Below are 20,039 nucleotides of genomic sequence, written 5' to 3' on the forward strand. Positions count from 1 at the left end.
CCGTAAGGATTAAGACGGGACAGCGTTAATGACTCCAGTCTACGGCCACCCTTGAGGATCCTGATTCGTGTACAAGAAATATGCTACTCGCGCAATCAATATTTTCTTAACTTGTTCATCTATATGTCGCACATGCTTACAGTTCTTCTTATCTCTTATCTTTGTACCTTTCTACTTGTCTCTTGCATCTATGAAATCTACTGTCTCTTATCGCTTAGAATTTGTATAATCTCTTATCACATTGTCACGAAATCGGCGCCCATTTTCATCAAGCCGGTACGGCGCGAGGCCCGCACGGCGTCGCGTGGAAGGCATGGAGAGCAAAGCCCCCTTCCCCGCGCGGGAGAGCGCGTAACTTTGTACGCGTTGTTGTCGCCCTCTTTCCCCTTGCCCGGGGAAGACGGTGGTTCATCGGCCTGGAATGCGCCAGAAAAATCGAGCATCTTCTATGGGACCTAGCCAATGACGACGCGCGGCTCGACGGGAGGAGAAGAGGGAGCTATAACCAGCGAAGTTATGTGTGTGTGCGCGCTAGCTTTGGCGCGTGTTAACAAACAGACGCGGCGCGCCCTATTTAAAGCGACCGCGCCGCTTGTTGAGTCAGTCAGTCAGTCGGTCAGTTCGTCCGTGTTTTGCGACGTATTCGCCTGTGCTTCGGCTGGACTCCCGGGGATCACCCGCTGCTGGCAAGCCCACGGACTTTCAAGGGAGCGGCGCTCGTCTCGTATGGCGGCCACATCGTGACTCTTGAGGCGTCGGACTGCAACAGTGCCCGGTGAACAAATTGGTGTTTGTTTCTGTACTCTCTCGTCTTTCATCTGTTGTAAAGCCTCTACGTTATTGGATACCTGTGTAATTGCATGCTTAGCGTTTGTATTCTGTGAACCTCTCGTCTATATATCTCAAGTGATCTTGTGTATTCCTTTGTATCGTCTCTTGCTGTGCATAAATTGTGTTTTGTTTGTTACTTCTGACTCCGATCCTTTCTCTGGTTTGAACCGGCGACCGCTGGGCACCAAACGATCACCCCCTTCTGTCACTACAAGGTAGCTGAATTCCGGCTGAGCTTGCCACGCAAGTCGAGGGCATCTCCTTTGCGACCGGAGCAGCTACCCCCACTCACTCTAAGGGTGTCTGGGAGTGTGCGCACCGTTAAGGGCGCATCGTTAATAATACCCCCTTAATTATTAACGGGTGACACACATAAACTGTTTCTTATCTCACATCTCTTATTTCAAACGTGATACAGAAGTAATTACCAGATTATGCGAAATACCTGAAAGACAAAGCCTAGATTTAAGCATGCCATACGATCGTGCCTGCGTAGCGTGGAATTATGTCATCATCAGCAACACCAAAAAAAATTATTGCCAGACTATATCCATTGCGGGATAACGACCTCTCCTACATTCGTCAAATGAACCCGCTCCTAACCTAGCTCCGTTGATTTGACCTCAGGAAATTTGATAATTCTCTCTAATTTTCTGCCGCCTGCTGCTACGCTTTCTTTATCTTGGAATCCATTTTGTTGCCCTTCGCGACCATCAATTATCCTCTCTTCTCTTTACATGCCCTGCCCATGCCCATTTATTCTTATTAATTTCCATTTGAATGTGATTAATTTGAGTTATTTCTCTGACCCACTCTGCACGCTTTCTACATCTCTTAAAGTTACACCTGCCATGTTTCGTTCCATAGCCGTGTGCGTTGCCATCAACTTAAGTAGAACCCTTTTCGTTAGCCTCAACGTTTCAGCCCCATAGGTGAGTACAGGTAAAATGCGACTGTTGCATACTTTCTTTTTGAGCGGTACTGGTAAGCTGCTACTCATACTTTGTGAGTACCTGCCAAATGCGCTCCATCCCTATCGTATTATCCTTGTTATTTCCCTTTCATGGACCTGATTTGTGGCTACTACCTGTCCTAAGTAGACATATTCTACTGACACTTCCAGTGCTTCGCTAACAATAGGAAACTGCTGTCACTTTCAGATCCTGTTGAACATTATCCAGTTTTTTTTTCAATATTTTGGGAAGCTTTCTAATTTTACTGTCCACGTCATTAGCCATTTTATTGGCTGGTCACCTGAGCTATTTAGCACTATATAATGTGACTTAGGATGCAAGGGCCTCTGAGGCCTCCCGCAGCGGCCGACAACAGGAGCCGAGAGGGCGTCGATGAATGCCTGACGACACCTGACAAGCTCCGGTGCTGTGCCGCATGGCAGAGGCGCACCGAAATGAAGGCTTGCCGTCGGTCAAGTCGCCCCGCCGGGGTGGTGCAGTGGTAAGACGCCCGACTACTGTGCCGGAGTTCCCGGGTTCGAACCCGACCGCGGCGGCTGCGTTTCGATGGTGGCGAAACGAAGTGGCGTCCGTGTGCTGTGCGATGTCAGCGCACGTTAAAGATCCCTAGGTGGTCGAAATTACTCTGTAGCCCTCTACTACGGCTCCCCTTTCTCTCTATCCACTTTCACTCCCACCTTCATCCCTTTCCTTACGGCGCGGTTCAGGTGTCCACAGAGCAAGTGTGACGGATACTGCGCCTTTCCCTTCCTATGAACCAACCAACCAACCGTCGGTCAAGTCTGAATATGTCCAGGCTCCGTGACGCCTCGGCCTGCCGCCGCGGCCTCAGCGGCGCCTCGTGCTCTCTCTCTTGCGCCGCGGCAGATTCCAAGTGGGAGAACTGCTCACTCGCTATTTGGCCTCGCGGGACGCTGCCAAATGCAGCCTCCGGATTGGGTAATTCAAGTGGCAAAGGTTTCGTAGCCTACTTAGAATGTTTTTAGTTTTGGTTTGTAAGGTTTGCCATCCTAAAGCGACTAAGGCTTTGAGAGATGAGGTAGTGTAGGGCTCCGGAAATTCGACCACCTGGGGGTCTTTAACGTGGACTGACATCGCACACCGCACGGACGCCACTCCCTTAGGTTAGGTTAGGTTGGTTCATAGGAAGGGAAAGGCGCAGTATCTGTCACACTTGCTCTGTGGACACCTGAACCGCGCCGTAAGGAAGGGGATGAAGGTGGGAGTGAAAGTGGATAGAGAGAAAGGGGGACCGTAGTGGAGGGCTACGCAGTAATTTCGACGACCTGGGGATCTTTAACGTGCGCTGACATCGCACAGCACACGGACGCCACTTCGTTTCGCCGCCATCGAAACGCAGCCGCCGAGGCCGGGATTCGATCCCGGGAACTCCAGCACAGTAGTCGGGCGTCTTACCACTGCACCACCCCGGCGGGGCCGCCACTCCCTTTCGCCTCCATCAAAACGCAGTCGCCCTTATAAGAAGGAACGCTACAGCTTAGGAAGAGGGTAGAGATCGGCAAAACGGCTCACTCAATGAGCTGCCCGTAACGGCTCAGCTCACCTAAATGAGCTGTCTCGTTTGAACGGCTAACCTAAATTGTAACTGTGACTGCGTGACTCGCTAACTCAGGGGCGACCCTGAGGTATAATTTTATTGCAGCGTTTTTTTAACGCACTGTCCAATTTTTCACTGCTGTCCGCGTTAGTCCTTTTTCTCTTTCCTACATTGCTCTCTTTGCCCCCCCCCCCCCCCCGTTTTTGTTTTATCTCTCTCGTTTTTCACATCACCCTTTTGTTCAACTTTGCGGCAGTTTTTCTCAAGGTCCACGGTTTTGAGCAACTCGGCTTCTGCCCCGGTTTCCTTTCTACCTGGCGAAAGGGTTTTCCCCCGGTCCCCTAGCTTCTACTAGTTCAACCTTTATGTTTTCGTCGCCACATACCCGCGCCGACCATTTTTAATTAATAAATAATTCATTCATTATATGTCTACCTCATGCCGCATCAGTCGCCGTTCATGTTGGTGTAGTTCTAATATTACAAAGAATCTGTTTCCCGTTTGAAGTAGACGCGCTGCAGTCGGTGCTGTTTGTACGTGAACGAACAGGTTTTGTTTCTCCAGGGCTGGCTGCGGAAAGGGTTATACTTTCGAAAATCACCTTGTTGTAACGCAGCTTGACAGAACTACGCATAGTAAGCATGGAAAGCGTTCCACGTGCGACAAGCAAAACAAGACGTACGAAACCGGCTACGACCACCCGAAGCATACCCGTAGCATTGCCGGGTTGCCGGCGCGGAGCCAGACGACTTGGGCAAGGCTGCCGACCAGGTTCCGACTTCGCAGCATAAGTTTTTATAGCAATCATCAAGTTTTTCTAGAAATCATAGCAGGCCAGAGGCACCGCCACCCTGTCACCCGTTAATAATTAGGGGGTATTATTAACGATGCGCCCTTAACGGTGCGCACACTCCCAGACACCCTTAGAGCGAGTGGGGGTAGCTGTTTCGGTCGCGAAGGAGATGCCCTCGACCTGCGTGGCAAGCTCAGCCGGAATTCAACTACCTTGTAGTGACAGAAGGGGGTGGTCGTTTGGTGCCCAGCGGTCGCCGGTTCAAACCAGAGAAAGGATCGGAGTCAGAAGTAACAAACAAAACACAATTTATGCACAGCAAGAGACGATACAACGGAATGCACAAGATCACTTGAAATGCACAGCCGAGAGGTTCACAGAATAACAAACGCTAAGCATGCAATTACACAGGTATCCAATAACGTAGAGGCTTTAAAACAGATGAAACACGAGAGAGTACATAAACAAACACCAAATTGTTCACCGGGCACTGTTGCAGTCCGACGCCTCAAGAGTCGCGATGTGGCCGCCATACGAGACGAGCGCCGCTCCCTTGAAAGTCCGTGGGCTTGCCAGCAGCGGGTGATCCCCGGGAGTCCAGCCGAAGCACAGGCGAACACGTCGCAAACACTGACGAACTGACTGACTGGCTGACTGACTCAACAAGCGGTGCGGTCGCTTTAAATAGGGCGCGCCGCGTCTGTTTGTTAACATGCGCCAAAGCTAGCGCGCACACACACATAGCTTCGCTGGTTATAGCTCCCTCTTCTCCTCCCGTCGAGCCGCGCGTCGTCATTGGCTAGGTCCCATAGAAGATGCTGGAATTTTCTGGCTGATTCCAGTCCGATGAATCACCGTCCTCCCCGGGCAATGGGAAAGAGGGTGATGGCAACGCGTACAAAGCTACGCGCTCTCCCGCGCGGGGAAGGGGGCTTTTCTCTACATCCTTTCCACGCGACGCCGCGTGGGCCTCGCGCCGTGCCGGCTTGATGAAAATGTGCACCGATTTCGTGACACTGCCCCTCCCTTAAAGAATATTGTCCCACAATATTCACAACAACCACGAACATCGCGCGCACATGCATGCGCTCACAATTGTATGGGGCAAATGTTCACATCACACATATTGCACAAATTTCACAAACTGTAATAACACATTACAAACTTCACACATCAATGCCATGAAATTCACCAACGTGACAACACACTGCCGTCGAATACACAGGAATCAACAACAGAAGCACACAGTTATTCGAATGTGAAGAGCACAAATCCACGGCATGCTTTCGCCTATATTTCCAAAAACGGCTTGTGGCTCTTCCTTCGAACAGGTGAGCTCCTCTCAAGCTACCTAGCGCGCCAGTTCTCTTTCTTACGAAGCACTGGTACTTCTTTCTGACGCGTATCCTGCTGTTCTTCCTCATTCGCGCTTTGATCATCCTTATATTGTCTGTTTGCCGATCAGAAGTAGTTTGGCCCTTGTATCTGAGGCCCCCAACAGTACGCTCGCGGAGAGAAATGTTGCCTGCAGGCCTAATATTATTCCGTGCCGGCCGCCCAGTTTCTTCTCTGTTTGAGCTGTTCTCCTTGCGCTTCAAGTCCTTCAGTAAGTTCTTCCTTTTCTTTCTTCTTGACTTTTCCGGCTCCATTTCACCTGACTTGGCAGGTTTGAAGTTGTTTCTTTTCATTTTCACTTTTATTCGCCCCTTTGGCCGAGAAACGTTTGATCCGGTTTTACCCGCATAATCAGAACATTGCTGTCTGAAAGGAGAGTCTTTTTGAGAACTTTGTTCTTCCTTAATCCTTTTCATTTTCTTTCTTTTCTTTACGACCTTCAGTCGCACTTTCTTGAAGCAGAGCTCATTTGCAACTGGATCCTCATCCTCCTCACTTGCGGTTACATCCAGTTCCTTAAAATGTTTCTTGAACCCTTTCATTGCAGTCCAGTCTTCGCTTTCTTCCATTTCTGAGTCTTCAAGGTTAGGATCTGCACTGTCACCTTCATCCAAGCTTTCGTGCTCACTGCTATTTGAAAGCTCCTCATCCCGGTCACTCATGTACTCAGCCATGGTGTCATTTATTAAGGAGCTACAATCCTGCCCTTCTTCATTTTCAGGCGTAGAGTACATGAATGAGCATTCTGACTCGACAACTGCCGTTGCAGCTTCTGTGCAACCTGTCGTCTCGGAGGGCACAATCTCCATTTCCTGAGAAATTTTAGCTCCGGAAAAGTGTTTTTCTGAGCTTTCTGTCGCGGGAACGGACTGTTCCACAACCTCATTCTCGCTGCTGGAGCCAGTTTCTACAGTACCTGTGGCTGTCAATGTATCGCTTGGTTCGCTGTACTTTCTAATATAAGGAAAGGTAACCTCCGGAGGCTCGGTAATACCTTTCAAACGCCGAACTTCAGCCAGCTTTTTGAGAAGGATCTCTCTCTCTTTTAAGAATCCTTTTTCTTTTTCTGCCTGCTTCCTCAGCCATTCTTTTTCTCTTTCGGCTCTCTTCCTGAGCCATTCTTTTTCTCTTTCTTCTTCTTGTCTCTTTGCCTCTGCTTGTTTCCTCAGCCATTCTCTCTCTCGTTCTTCTCTTTGCCTCTCTCTTTCTTTCTCAGCTTCTTCTAGAACCTCCCTTTCTTTTCGGTCCACCCATTCTCGCAGTTCAGCGCCTTTAAGACCTTTCTCTAGGCCCAACGCAATAATCTCCTTGAGATTCATCTTCAATCTGAACTGCCTAATGCTAACACATAGCACTCTCAATGGACCTCACACAACCGCTTCAGCGCGGTACCTCACGCTATCGCTCTGCTGTTACACTGTTTACGACCTCTTCGTAAACTATTCCAACTCGTTCACCGTCCTCTGAGCTTGAGTGCACCAAACGTTCTGTCGCGGACGCCAGAATAATTGTCACCCGTTAATAATTAGGGGGTATTATTAACGATGCGCCCTTAACGGTGCGCACACTCTCAGACACCCTTAGAGTGAGCGGGGGTAGCTGTTCCGGTCGCGAAGGAGATGCCCTCGACCTGCGTGGCAAGCTCAGCCGGAATTCAACTACCTTGTAGTGACAGAAGGGGGTGGTCGTTTGGTGCCCAGCGGTCGCCGGTTCAAACCAGAGAAAGGATCGGAGTCAGAAGTAACAAACAAAACACAATTTATGCACAGCAAGAGACGATACAACGGAACGCACAAGATCACTTGAAATGCACAGCCGAGAGGTTCACAGAATAACAAACGCTAAGCATGCAATTACAAAGGTATCCAATAACGTAGAGGCTTTACAACAGATGAAACACGAGAAAGTACATAAACAAACACCAAATTGTTCACCGGGCACTGTTGCAGTCCGACGCCTCAAGAGTCACGATGTGGCCGCCATACGAGACGAGCGCCGCTCCCTTGAAAGTCCGTGGGCTTGCCAGCAGCGGGTGATCCCCGGGAGTATGCAATTACACAGGTATCCAATAACGTAGAGGCTTTACAACAGATGAAACACGAGAAAGTACATAAACAAACACCAAATTGTTCACCGGGCACTGTTGCAGTCCGACGCCTCAAGAGTCACGATGTGGCCGCCACACGAGACGAGCGCCGCTCCCTTGAAAGTCCGTGGGCTTGCCAGCAGCGGGTGATCCCCGGGAGTCCAGCCGAAGCACAGGCGAATACGTCGCAAACACTGACGAACTGACTGACTGGTTGACTGACTCAACAAGCGGCGCGGTCGCTTTAAATAGGGCGCGCCGCGTCTGTTTGTTAACATGCGCCAAAGCTAGCGCGCACACACACATAGCTTCGCTGGTTATAGCTCCCTCTTCTCCTCCCGTCGAGCCGCGCGTCGTCATCGGCTAGGTCCCATAGAAGATGCTGGAATTTTCTGGCTGATTCCAGTCCGATGAATCACCGTCCTCTCCGGGCAATGGGAAAGAGGGTGATGGCAACGCGTACAAAGCTACGCGCTCTCCCGCGCGGGGAAGGGGGCTTTTCTCTACATCCTTTCCACGCGACGCCGCGCGGGCCTCGCGGCGTGCCGGCTTGATGAAAATGTGCGCCGATTTCGTGACACACCCTGTCTCCATCGTTTTCGTTTCTTTGTAGGCCCGCTCGATTCCGCTCCATATGCAGTTTCTTTCTCGCACTACTAATAGATGGCGCGCAAATCGCACCTGTCAGAAGACGCGGCTCTGAGGAAACAATTCTTCACAGGTCATTGAACCACGGCTCTCCAAAAAAACCGGCTCTCAGTGAGCCGTGGCTCTCTCGCGCTTTTGAGAGAGCCGCTAAAAGACAGCGGAAGGTGAGGGGATGTCTGCGACTGTTGTGGGAAAAGGCAGGAGTACAGTTATTTTCACGCATCTCTAATAAATGGCGCTGAAGTCGCACCGAGTACATGATCCGAATCCGACGGAACGGTTCGGCACGGCTTACTGAACGAGAAAGAAACTGCTCTGCAAAACAACTGCCGCTCACTTGCTCTTTAGGAAAAGCTGCTCAGAAGAGGGGTCGCTTAGGATATCTGTGATACCTGGTGTACCTCATGGCATTGTCCTAGGCCTCCTTGTATTTCTTAATTTTATTGATCGGCCAAATCGGGTTTCTGTTTCTATGAGATTATTCGCCCATGGCGGCCTTGTCTATAACACCGTACAATCTTCGAGACATCAAATCAACCCAGCCTTGAGAACATAATACAATAGTGTCATGACTGGCAAATGGTAATCAATCCTATAAAATCAGTATGCATGTATATTAGAGGAAAGATGAAGATCCAGCCATTTCCATATAGTATAACGGCAGCAAGCTCCGAAGGGTAGAGAAGCTCAAATATCTAAGATTAACATTCAGAAGTGACTTGTGATGGAATAGACATGTAGAGGAAATAAGTAACAAAGCAAATAAAGTGCTTTCAAGTTTAAGGCGCAATCTACATAGCGCTACTCCTGAAATTAGAAACGTAGCCTATACAATATTGGTTACACCTATCAATGAGTACGCGAAAATAGTCTGGGACTCTTGCACAGAGAAAAATCGTAAGAAACTGGATAGGATTCAAAGATCAGCTGCTCGATTCATCTTCAGCAATTATACCAGTCTTCAATCCTCTTCAGAATTATTTCCGCGTGCAAAGCTTCCTAGCTTAAAGTCCAACTGTGACAGGTTGAAATTTTTTCTTATCCACAATGAAATAAATATCAATAGGATGACATATTTTGAAGTTAATACTAATGAAGCATCTAGACACCGCCACAGCATGTATATTCCTACTCCAGCAATTCGTAATGATACATTCCAAGTATAGTTTCTTCCACAAAACGATAAAATATTGCAACATGCTTCCCGATTTCGCACTTTGGTTTACTTCTTTTAATGCTTTTCTGAATAATTTAGACAGAGTTATTTATTGTGAAACTGCATATTGCTGACTGCACATATTGTGTGTTAAATATGTGGGTATTTTATGTTATTTTGTCGTATTTGTTCAAGTGTATTATATTTAGTACATGACTCTAGCAGAGATTGACTTTTTTTTGTAACGCAGTGTATATTATGCATTGCACAAATTTCAAAGTCCTTGTAATTAGTTGTTACTTATACGTGTATTGCACGCTTGACCTAACTAGATGTGTTGCCACTGCTTGTTTTCATTTTCTTTGTGTTTCCTGTAATGGCCCTCACAGGGCTGGCAGTGTCAATAAAGAAGGAAAGAAAGAGAGACCGTCGAGAGCGTCCGTGGAGTGCAGTACTGCTATCCTGGAAGAGACGCGGTGAAATCTCCCTGGCCGTCGCTGTGCGAACCCAGTCGCGTGTAGCCAGTAGCTTTCTACCCCGTGCCGATGGTTTGTTTTGTATCATGATCCTAAATAATGTACAAAGTCATTCTTTGTTCTCGTCTCGTGAACCTGCAGCCTTAATACCAGGACAGGGACCCGAATCGCGACGCTTCGGTTCTGAACGGAGCTTGCCATTTTAGAGATGGTCCATTTGGTAAATTCTGCCATCCTCAGACATGTTATATTGTCTCACGGTGTCACACAAGCTGCCGACTCATCAATACCTGGCCATGGTGTTTGCCAGGGGTGCGCTAGTGATTTTTGACTGATAACGCCAACAGTGTCGACGCCAGATTTACTCGATAGCGGGTCCTTTGATGTTGTGGCGTTAATACATGCCAACTACTATTTAAACTTAAGGTACCTCTAGCTACCACTTCGCGCAGAAGGCTTCAGCTGCTTATGAAGCTCTTTTGTGTCGTGTTCAGAAAGTGTTCAGGGACTGTGGCATTGTTTTATTTTCGGCGAATGCGTAGGCATTGGAAGAGCGGCGTACTTAGGATGGCTGCGTAAGCATTTCATGTCTGCGCCACGATTGCTGCTCAGCGCGACAGTGCGTACACTGCGTACATTTCTCAGCTTGGGTACTTCCATCAATTTCCGTGACAGCGGCAGAAAGCGGAGGCAATGAGTGAGCGATAACTTGCATTCTTGATTCCGACGAACCCCCGGTGGGCGACCGCGAACACAAGGAGCCACAAGGCGGCGATGCACAGCAGTGGCTGAACACGGATGTGCTCGAATGACGCGTCCACCCAGCTGTGCTGGTGTCGGCTGCAGCAGGAAAGAGGGGAGGTGTAGGGATAAAACAGGACGTTTTTTATGCGAAGCATACTAGCCGCACAACCGAGCTCTTCCTTGCTGCGCCTCGCGCGGCCGCGTAGCTACCACTTCACCTACATCGGCGCACCACATGATATGACGTCACAACAGCTAAGAAAGCTGGGGCTCAACTGGGCGACCGCATGCGTTCGCTTTCTGAGACGGACGCCACTTAGTTTCGCTCCGCAAAAGTTCAATCTGCGAATGCGGTATTTGACTACTCACCTCCTATCCTGTGTTACCAACGGATACCTGAACCTTGAAACACCACGGGGACACCGGACTTTCAACGGTAGGCCTAATTTTCTGGATTTTATGAGTCTTTAAAAATTTCTGACCGAGGCCTAGGCCTAGCTCAACTCCGTAGCCTCGCTGGGCGCTAAGCGTTACCCGAAGAGGCTGGGAGCGGCCCCAGAGCGTCGCGACTTGAGAAGATCAAGATGATGGAAACCGTGGAAGGAAGAGACGCCTCCGCCAGCGATATTTTGAATGGACAATGGTTCATCAGAAAGAGAAACCGAAACGTGGCAGTCAACAACGCCCAAGCCGATAACGCTGAGCCTACCCAAGCCCAAGCCCCCTCAAAGGAGGAAGCTGGCCGAAAAATCGATTGAGCGACAGCAGGAGAGAATTCCCAGCACCGCTAACAAGATCATAATTCGCCCCAGAGGCGGAATTAATAGCATTATCAACATTGTAGGAAGATTGAACTTGTCTCGAGTTATCATCCAAGCCGCCGGCCTGGATCTGACGACCACGAAGGGTGACATCATCTCCCCAAACTCTACTCAGCAATCAATACTGGTCGCTACCACGGATACCGAGAGAACATACAAGTACGCAGCAATTCAAGCTCTGAAGATTGGACCCAACATAATTGAAGCCAAGTCACACATCGCCATGCCGGAAACGGAGGCAAATGCGTCGTTCACGACGTGCCACTCGAATAATCAGCGGAGGAAATTAAAGAAATGATAGAATGGAGTGGGACTAATCCGCAAATCTCCGGTATTAGAAGATTGGGAGCGGGATCCAAAACCATTCTGATACTTTTCGAAGACTGGTTTGTGCCGAAATGGCTCAGTTTCCAGGGAATCAACATGAGGTGCTACTTGTATAAGAAGAAGTACGAAGTCTGCACAACATGCTGCAGGCTGGGACGCAGAGCCGATGTAAGCCCAGACCCGACCAACGTGAAGTGTCGCGGGTGTGGCTTGGAACATCCAGGCGCTGGACACACATGTGAACCTAAGTGTCAACTCTGCGGCAAAGGCCATGTCCTAGGAGACAACAAATGCCGCGAAATATACAGGATTCCCTACCTCTTAAAGAAGAAAATGTGGGAGAAAAGGCTAGAAAAACAACAACTGCAATCAACTTCAGGAAGCCAGGGATCCATCCTCTACTCTTCGGAACAAGAGCACCGGGGACGAGAACCCCGAGGAAGGAACCGGGCAAACACGGACTCACGGTCGGGGACCCGATTGAGATCAAGATCAAGCTCGAGAATCAGAGAGACCCCGAAATCCCGGGACACGAGCCAGGGACGAGGACCTGGCCTGCCTTCCAGAGATCCCAAGAATCCATGGGGCCAACTCAAGTCAGCAGACAACAAGACGGTAAGCTTCAATAGCAAAACCTCCCAGGCTGAAAATAGATGGAAAAACTCAGAGGGGAAAACGCAGAACTTAGAGAGATGATCAAACAAATGAGTCGCGAAATTCAAGAACTTAAATCTAAATTCACCGAAAAGCCCACGGCTAACAGCCCGCCTGCAAATCAATCACATGAGGTACCAAAAACCACAAATTCAATTACTACTAATTCTACTTCAGAGGAATCAAACTGTATGAACTTGGAATTCACCCGGCCGCCACCCCAGAAGCGTCAAGGGGGAGCGACCGATCCATTTATAACCCTTAATAGAAAATTTGAACAACGTAATGACAAATTTGATAAGCAACTCGAGAATATTAACACGCTAATCCAGCAACTTCTAGGGGCTCAGGGACAGATGCAAGTGCAGATTCAAAATCTCACTAAACAAATGCAGGAAGCATCACTGGCCTTCTCTGAATCCAGTAACAGAATCGCAAAACTAGAAGAAACAATGGGTAACAATCATGGGCAAAAGCCATAATCAGAAAGACAACTCCACGATCTGGCAGTGGAACTGCCGAGGGTACCAGAGAAAGCGAGCGCTCTTGCAACAATACATAGGACAAACTGCCGACAAACCCATAGCTATCATGATACAGGAGACTGGGAAAACCCCAACCAAATTGTTTGGATATCAAAGCCACAGCAGCGATAGGGGCGAAAAATCCAAAGTCACGACTTTTATCCAGAGAAACATAGCCGCTACTAATCACGAGATCACATCGCGGGATATAGAAGCAGTTTAAACTGAAATCATCACTGGAAAAAAAGACCGAAAGAGTATCTTTCTTTTGAACATATACAGCACTCCGAAGCAAAAGAAAGTTAGGTTTCAAGCCCTATTCCGAAAAGCCCTAAAGATCGCAGGAAATAACCCGCTTATCATAGCCGGTGACTTTAATGCAGCCCATCAGGAAGGGGGGTACAATCGGCAGGATCCTAAGGGCAAACAATTATGGGAAGACATGCAAACACTAGAACTCACCCTGCACACTGATCCAAATGCACCCACACGCACGGGTAATAGCGTCAGCAGGGACACCACACCCGACCTGACCTTAAGCAAGAATGTAAGTACAGCGGACTGGAAAAACACCGAGCAAAACCTAGGTAGTGACCACTTTATTATTGCACTCGCATTAGGAAAAGGAATCAAAATTAGAAAACCCAAACAACCCAAAATCACGGAATGGGAAAGGTTTAGGCAAATACGAGAGACCGAGGGAATTGAGAAAATCGACGATATCGATAAGTGGTCACAAACGCTAAAGAAACATGTGGAGGAAGCAACAGTCACTCTAGAAGACGAAGATGCACCGCCGAGTATCGATAGCAAACTCCTAAACATGTGGAACAAGAAACAGGACCTCGAGAAAAGCCTAAAAACACAAAGATAGAACCGTAATATTAGGAGAGCACTAGCTCGACATAATAAAGAGATGGAGACATACGCCATCAAACTAAATGAACAAAACTGGTGTAGCAGATGTGATGAAATGGAACAAGGCATGAGCCTCTCCAAAACATGGAACATTCTACGACACATGCTCGATCCGGAAAAATTTAAAGCACAAGCCAACGTACATCAAACTAAAGTTAAGCATGCCTTCGAAGGCTCTGACGAACAATTGATGCGTAAATTAATCGAAATCTACATTGGACAAACGGAAACCGGAACGTTACCAGCATATAAGGAGAAACCTTACTTAGACGCCCCCGTTACCAGGGCTGAAGTCCGAGCTGAGGTTATTGGATTAAAGACAAGATCAGCCCCAGGACCTGACGGTATCACGAACACTATTATCAGAAATCTAGACGACGATTCAATCACAGCCCTGACAGGATACATGAATAAGGTATGGGAGACTGGACAACTACCGCAGGCATGGAAAAATGCCAGTATAGCCCTCATACCCAAACCGGGGAAGCCGCCAAAACTAGAAAACCTATGACCCATATCACTGACCTCGTGCGTGGGAAAGCTAATGGAACGCGTTATTCAGACGAGACTTACCAAATACATGGAGCTAGAGAACCTCTGGCCACACGAAATGGTGGGCTTCAGGCCAGGGCTAAGCACACATGACGTGATGCTCAGACTTAGATACGATATCATAACACATGAATCTTCAGATACAAAGACTATTCTCGCACTTGACCTAACCAAAGCCTTCGACAATGTCAAGCATAAGGCAGTGCTCGAAGGTCTCCAAGAAGTTGGGGCTGGAATCAGAACCTATAACTATATCAAAGATTTTCTCACTAACAGAGAGGTCACCATGAGCTTTCAAAGCGCCAAATCACACACAATCACCTTGGGTAGCAAGGGAACGCCACAAGGCTCTGTCTTGTCTCCCTTTCTATTTAACATTGCTATGAGGGGGCTACCAGCACAACTAAAGCAAATACCGGACTTAAAATTTAGCATGTACGCAGATGACATAAATCTCTGGATAAATAAAGGTAGCGACGCAGAAATAGAGATCAAACTCCAGGCTGCCGCAAATAAGGTGGTTGAGTACGCTGCGGAACGCGGTCTATCCTGCTCGCCGCAGAAGTCAGAACTATTCATCTACAACCCCAAATATAAGAAGAATAAAGCAGACATAAAGATAAATGTTGAAAACTACCCGGTTCCACAAGTAGAGGAAATTAGAATCCTAGGAATGATCCTCCAAACAAGAGGGCAGAACACAAACACCATCAAAAAATTGGAGAACTACGCAGCCCAAGTTACGGGCATATTCAGAAGAGTAGCGCTTAGAGGACACGGTCTCAAGGAACGTAGTCTACTCAAAATGACACAGGCCTACATCATCAGTCGCATATATTATGCCACACCTTTTCTCAATCTCAAAAAGACAAAACGTGAAAAAATCGACGTCATAATTCGAAAATGCGTCAAACGCGCACTAGGCCTCCCTGTCTCCAAATCAACAGAGAAGCTGGAGAAAATGGGGATTCATAATACATGGCAAGAGCTCACTGAAGCTGTCAGAATCTCTCAACTGGAAAGACTAAGTCAGACGGAGACAGGCAGAGCCATCCTAGACTGGGTCGGACTCCAATCAGACAGAGGCCCACAGACGAAAACATCTATCCCACCCAACATAAGGGAACACATACTGGTACCACCCTTACCTCGAAACATGCACCCAGACTAGAACAAAGAACACAGAGCCAAAGCCATCGCTAAAAGGATGAAACGCAAAGCAGTCGATGAAGTTGCTTATGTAGACGCATCATGCGGACGACATGGAGCAGCTGTCTCGACAGTAGTAAATGGAGAAGGTGCACCTAAAATTGCGGCCTCAACATGCACCCGTGACATTAGTACAGCTGAAGAGGTTGCAATAGCGCTCGCATGCACTGGTACACAGGCCAGAACTATAATCAGCGGCAGCAAAACGGCTGTCTGGAATTTCGCAAAAGGACGGATCTCAGAGGAGGCCAAAAAGATTCTTCTCACAAATCCCATTACTAGAACCATATCCATCATATGGATACCAGCACACGAATCTGTCCCTGGCAACGAAGCTGCGCACCTGCTGGCCCGAGATCTCTACCACCGGGCAGCGGTAGAACAGCCCGAATGCAAGGGAATTAAAGATTGCGCTATCACATACAATGAGATCACAGAATCTTACAAATTAGATCGAAAAGTATACCCTCCCCCAGATCGGTCTATCACTAACAATGAAGCACGCATCTGGAGGCGATTACAAGCCGATAACTACATCTGCCCTGTCTGGGTTTTTTTTAACACAGACCGGGGAGGAAGAAGATTCTAAATGTAAAAATTGCGGACAAAAAGGCACGCTAGATCATATAATATGGCAATGCGCCGATTCCCCAGGCGCCGGCATTAACATTGATAGTAGAGAAGCCTGGGAGGTTTGGCTGCGGAGCGGAGATCCCACCGTTCAGAGGCACGCGACCCGCCTGGCGGCTGATGCCGTGAAGAGTGCTTGTAACCTCACCTGACCTCAGCCTGCGGGGCCCTCCTGACCCGCTCCCCGGCCTGCGTGCCGGGGGCGGGAGACGAAGGGCTCCTTTTCGGTGGAAATAAAGTTTTCATTCATTCATTCTGGGGTTCAACTCGTGCGCTCGCTTTCTGACGCGCAGCCTCCGCCGGCGGCCTAACTCCCGCTCCTACCGCTAGGAGATACTGACGTCACGCAATTGTCAGTTGAGCAGCAAGATGTCGGCCAGGGAGAGGGCGGCTCGCCAGACCGCAAATTGCAAGTTACAAACAGCCACGGAAACGGGAGAAAAACGAGAAGTACGGCTTGCCAAGCGACGTGCACAGTATGCAGCTAGACGGCAGCGTTCGACAACCGATGCCGAGGTGAAGGATGAAGCTTCGAGTAATTCTACTCGGTTCGAGCGGCGAAATGCTACCAAACGGAAAATGCATGCTGAAGACTGATCCTAATAGTGTATTTATTGGTTTGAGAAAAATAAAGGAAGAAGCAGAGTAACACATGAGTTGTTCTTGTCTATGAAATCGCTAACCAGCTATAGCCAGGTAATGTCTTGTCTATGAATGGCTAACCATGCAGGTATAGGTACCGTGCAGAAACCCAGGGGGTAGCACTCGCGGCGAACAGGCAGCGCCACGAGTGAGCGCCGGAACAGTTTGATAGGGAGACGCGCGGCCGCCTGGGCAGGGCGCGCGCTTGAAAAAGGCGGGCTACGCAGCGAAATGGTAGCAGTTTCAGCCAGCTCGAGCGACGTAGCGAATCACAAACAATGCGAGAGCCACACGACACAAGACGCAGAGACAGGGACGAGCCCTGGTTGTCCGCTGAGCGTTTATTTCTAGGGTGGAAACACGCAAAACGGAAGACGACAGGAGAAGCGCGCGCAGTTGAAAAAGGCCGAGCAAAAAACGAAGGAGGTGGGAGGGCGGGGGGCGTAAAAAACACGGTAAAAATGCAGAAAACTACAAAAACATTTGTGGCGAACGCCCTTCCTCCCAAGTATGGTACAGCTTCACAAAGGCCAGCTCGAACTCCCCAAGCTGGAGGGCTGAGAGAAAAAAAAAGAAAGCTGCGGGGAATCGAGTGGCCTAGAAGGATCAAATGAGTGTGGGAGAAGAATAGGAACGAATGAAGCTGTAGTCGAAGAAGAGAAAAAAAGCCTTAAAAAAAAGCCACAAGCCTGAAAACTGTCGCATATCGGAATTGTAGCATGCTTAATTTTCTTTTTCGTTGAAAGAACGTCCTGCCTCATCCCGACTTGAATGCTAGTTTTATTTCGTTTTTTTAACGATCCTTAATGCCTCTTTAACGGTGCTTTCAAGTCCTCTGCCACAAAATTAAGTTTTTACAGGGGAAGGTAACAGGTCAGCCAGCCGCTCGACCACTTGTTTGGAGCAGGATGGCGTGTAATGAATGCAGGATCTGTTCAGAACGTTCACGAATAAGTAGTAAAAAAATAACATTTATTTTTTTTACTTATTTTTTACTATATTCTCGATTGAGCAGTATCGCATGACAAACAGCTTATCATTCGTGGTTCAACAACTCAGTAGACATCGAAATGTCATTAACACAACTAAATGAATAAAGCATATGGAATGGCAGACAGGAGCTTTATGAATCACATCTACAGAGGAGGGCGAAGCGGACAGCGAAGGATAGCGAGGAAAAAAAACCAAAAACGTCAGGCTGCAGGGAGGAAGCCGCCCAAGAGGAGAAGGAAAGTAGCAGCATAAGCGTGAAAGGAAAGGATGTGGAAAGAAAAAAGGAACGAGCTGAGGGAGGGAAAAATGAAAGCAAGCAAGCAAAAAAAAGAAAAAGTTGCCAAGGTAAATTTGCGAAACTAATGCGCAAGACATAGTAAATGCGGCATTAAAACTCTTCATTCCTGTTGATTACTCTGCATTGTACTGGTGCTTATGCAAGCTATCGTAGACAGAGAAATATAAACCACAGGACAGCATAAATAAAAATTATGCAATGAACAACTGCATTCACGAGCGCGGCCCACTGGGCGCGCACGGCGGTCACAGTATCGCTGATATGCGATGAGTTGCCCAATTTCTTTAAATATTATTTTTTTTTGCAGGTTGAGAAAGGATGCTAATGCAGGTGAAGGTATAGTGTGTCCTCTTTCAGGAAAAATGCTTTGCGGTAAATCTGGACGCGGCAATACCCGGGCATGATTGCGAGCTCACTTCTCGTTGGAAGGCAGCGATTCGCACTTAGCGTCGCTTCGCTTCGTAAAGCTTATTCGGGGACGCAAAAAAATATTTTATCAGGCCAGTGAAAATGTGTGCAACAGCAGCAATTCAAGGACTGCAACCTAGCAATTCATTTGTAATCATAGAATGCCGCGGATCGAAAGAACGAATGGCGAATGCGCCCCACGCACAGCAGACCCGCCGCGTCTCCGCTGCACGGCCGGGCGCACGTCTCCCTACCAAACTGTTCTTCCCGCCGCGAGGGGCGCGCGAGTCGCACCGCGAGTTACTCCTGCATGGTGCCTATAGCCAGGTAATGTTTAATTTTTTAGGCTAGTATGCTTCGCATCCTAGGCTTAACCATAAGCTAAGCCAGACCAATTTTTTTTTCTGCTGAACTATATGGGTTACAAAAAGTGGACAAAGAAATAAAAAATAAAAAAGTAATAATGAGAGGCTATAGGCATAGATTTTTCTTCCTTGTCAGAGTAGCACCACTTCATCTCATCTTCTTCCCGATTTCGTGTTTGTGATGGCCCGTGGTTTCGCTTAGTAGCGATGTTTTTCTGGTGGCCTGTGTTGTTTGTGTTTAGATGCTTTAGCACTGTGCAGGTGCCACCAAGAGAAATGTGGCATCATGTTGCAGTGACGCTTCGCACTCACAAGTCGTAGACGGGGGCCGGTGTGTACAGGTCTGGCGTGCAAGTCTCGGTCTCGTTGTAGTACGCCCTGGATGGTACCAGCACCACCAGGTCTCCGCGCAGCAGGGGCACGCCTTCGGTCAGCTCACGGCGCTGAAAGGAGCCCGACAGCCGACTCCGTACCGACCGGCAGAGGGTCTGGGATAGGGAGCAAGACGAAGAGAGCCGGTGTCTATCGCCATTATATTCACCACTCCTTTACGTTCACACCAAGACAATGACTTTTCTTAGTGACGTCGTTTTACGCATGATCCTGTCTCAACTGCGACTGCAGTACATCCTAGCACTTTCACCGCTCACCTAGACACCTGGTTTCCCGCCACGTGTAGCTACATTTCGTTTCGTTTGGAATTCACTTCGTTTCAGTAAGGCACCAACTGTTATCCCTTTTCTGCACTACATGTGCCGCCATATCCATTTGCTCTTCATAGTGTCAGTCAAGAAGTCATGAGCCCGAGCTTTTGGTTTATCTTTATCGTTATTTTCTGATCTCCTGACGTTACACTTTCTGATTTCGCCCGCGGCGCTTGCACAGTAGCTAGTGCTTAAAATGTTGACTCAGAAGACGCGGGTTTGATCCGGGCCATGGTGGCCGTGTTTCGAATAATGTTATACGCCCGATTTCTGTGCGATGGCAATGTATGTTAAAACTACAGGAGGTGTAAATAAATAATGATAATAATTGGT

The 20,039-nt window shown here is 48.3% G+C and overlaps 1 protein-coding gene across 1 annotated transcript in view; it reads right to left on the minus strand.

Moving 5' to 3' along the window:
- Positions 1-20,039, minus strand: part of LOC146188187 (sodium-dependent acetylcholine transporter-like) — a 38,729-nt gene that overhangs the window by 8,866 nt on the left and 9,824 nt on the right. The window contains exons 5-6 of the mRNA XM_084605004.1: positions 19,315-19,490; positions 10,631-10,757 (exon numbers count right to left, since the gene is read on the minus strand). Coding sequence (XP_084461130.1) covers positions 10,631-10,757; positions 19,315-19,490 — 303 coding nt within the window. The remainder of the gene's footprint in view (positions 1-10,630; positions 10,758-19,314; positions 19,491-20,039) is intronic.

The sequence above is a fragment of the Amblyomma maculatum genome, chromosome 5, assembly GCF_055883805.1.
Source record: "Amblyomma maculatum isolate TAMU_Amacu chromosome 5, ASM5588380v1, whole genome shotgun sequence".
NCBI lineage: Eukaryota > Metazoa > Arthropoda > Arachnida > Ixodida > Ixodidae > Amblyomma > Amblyomma maculatum.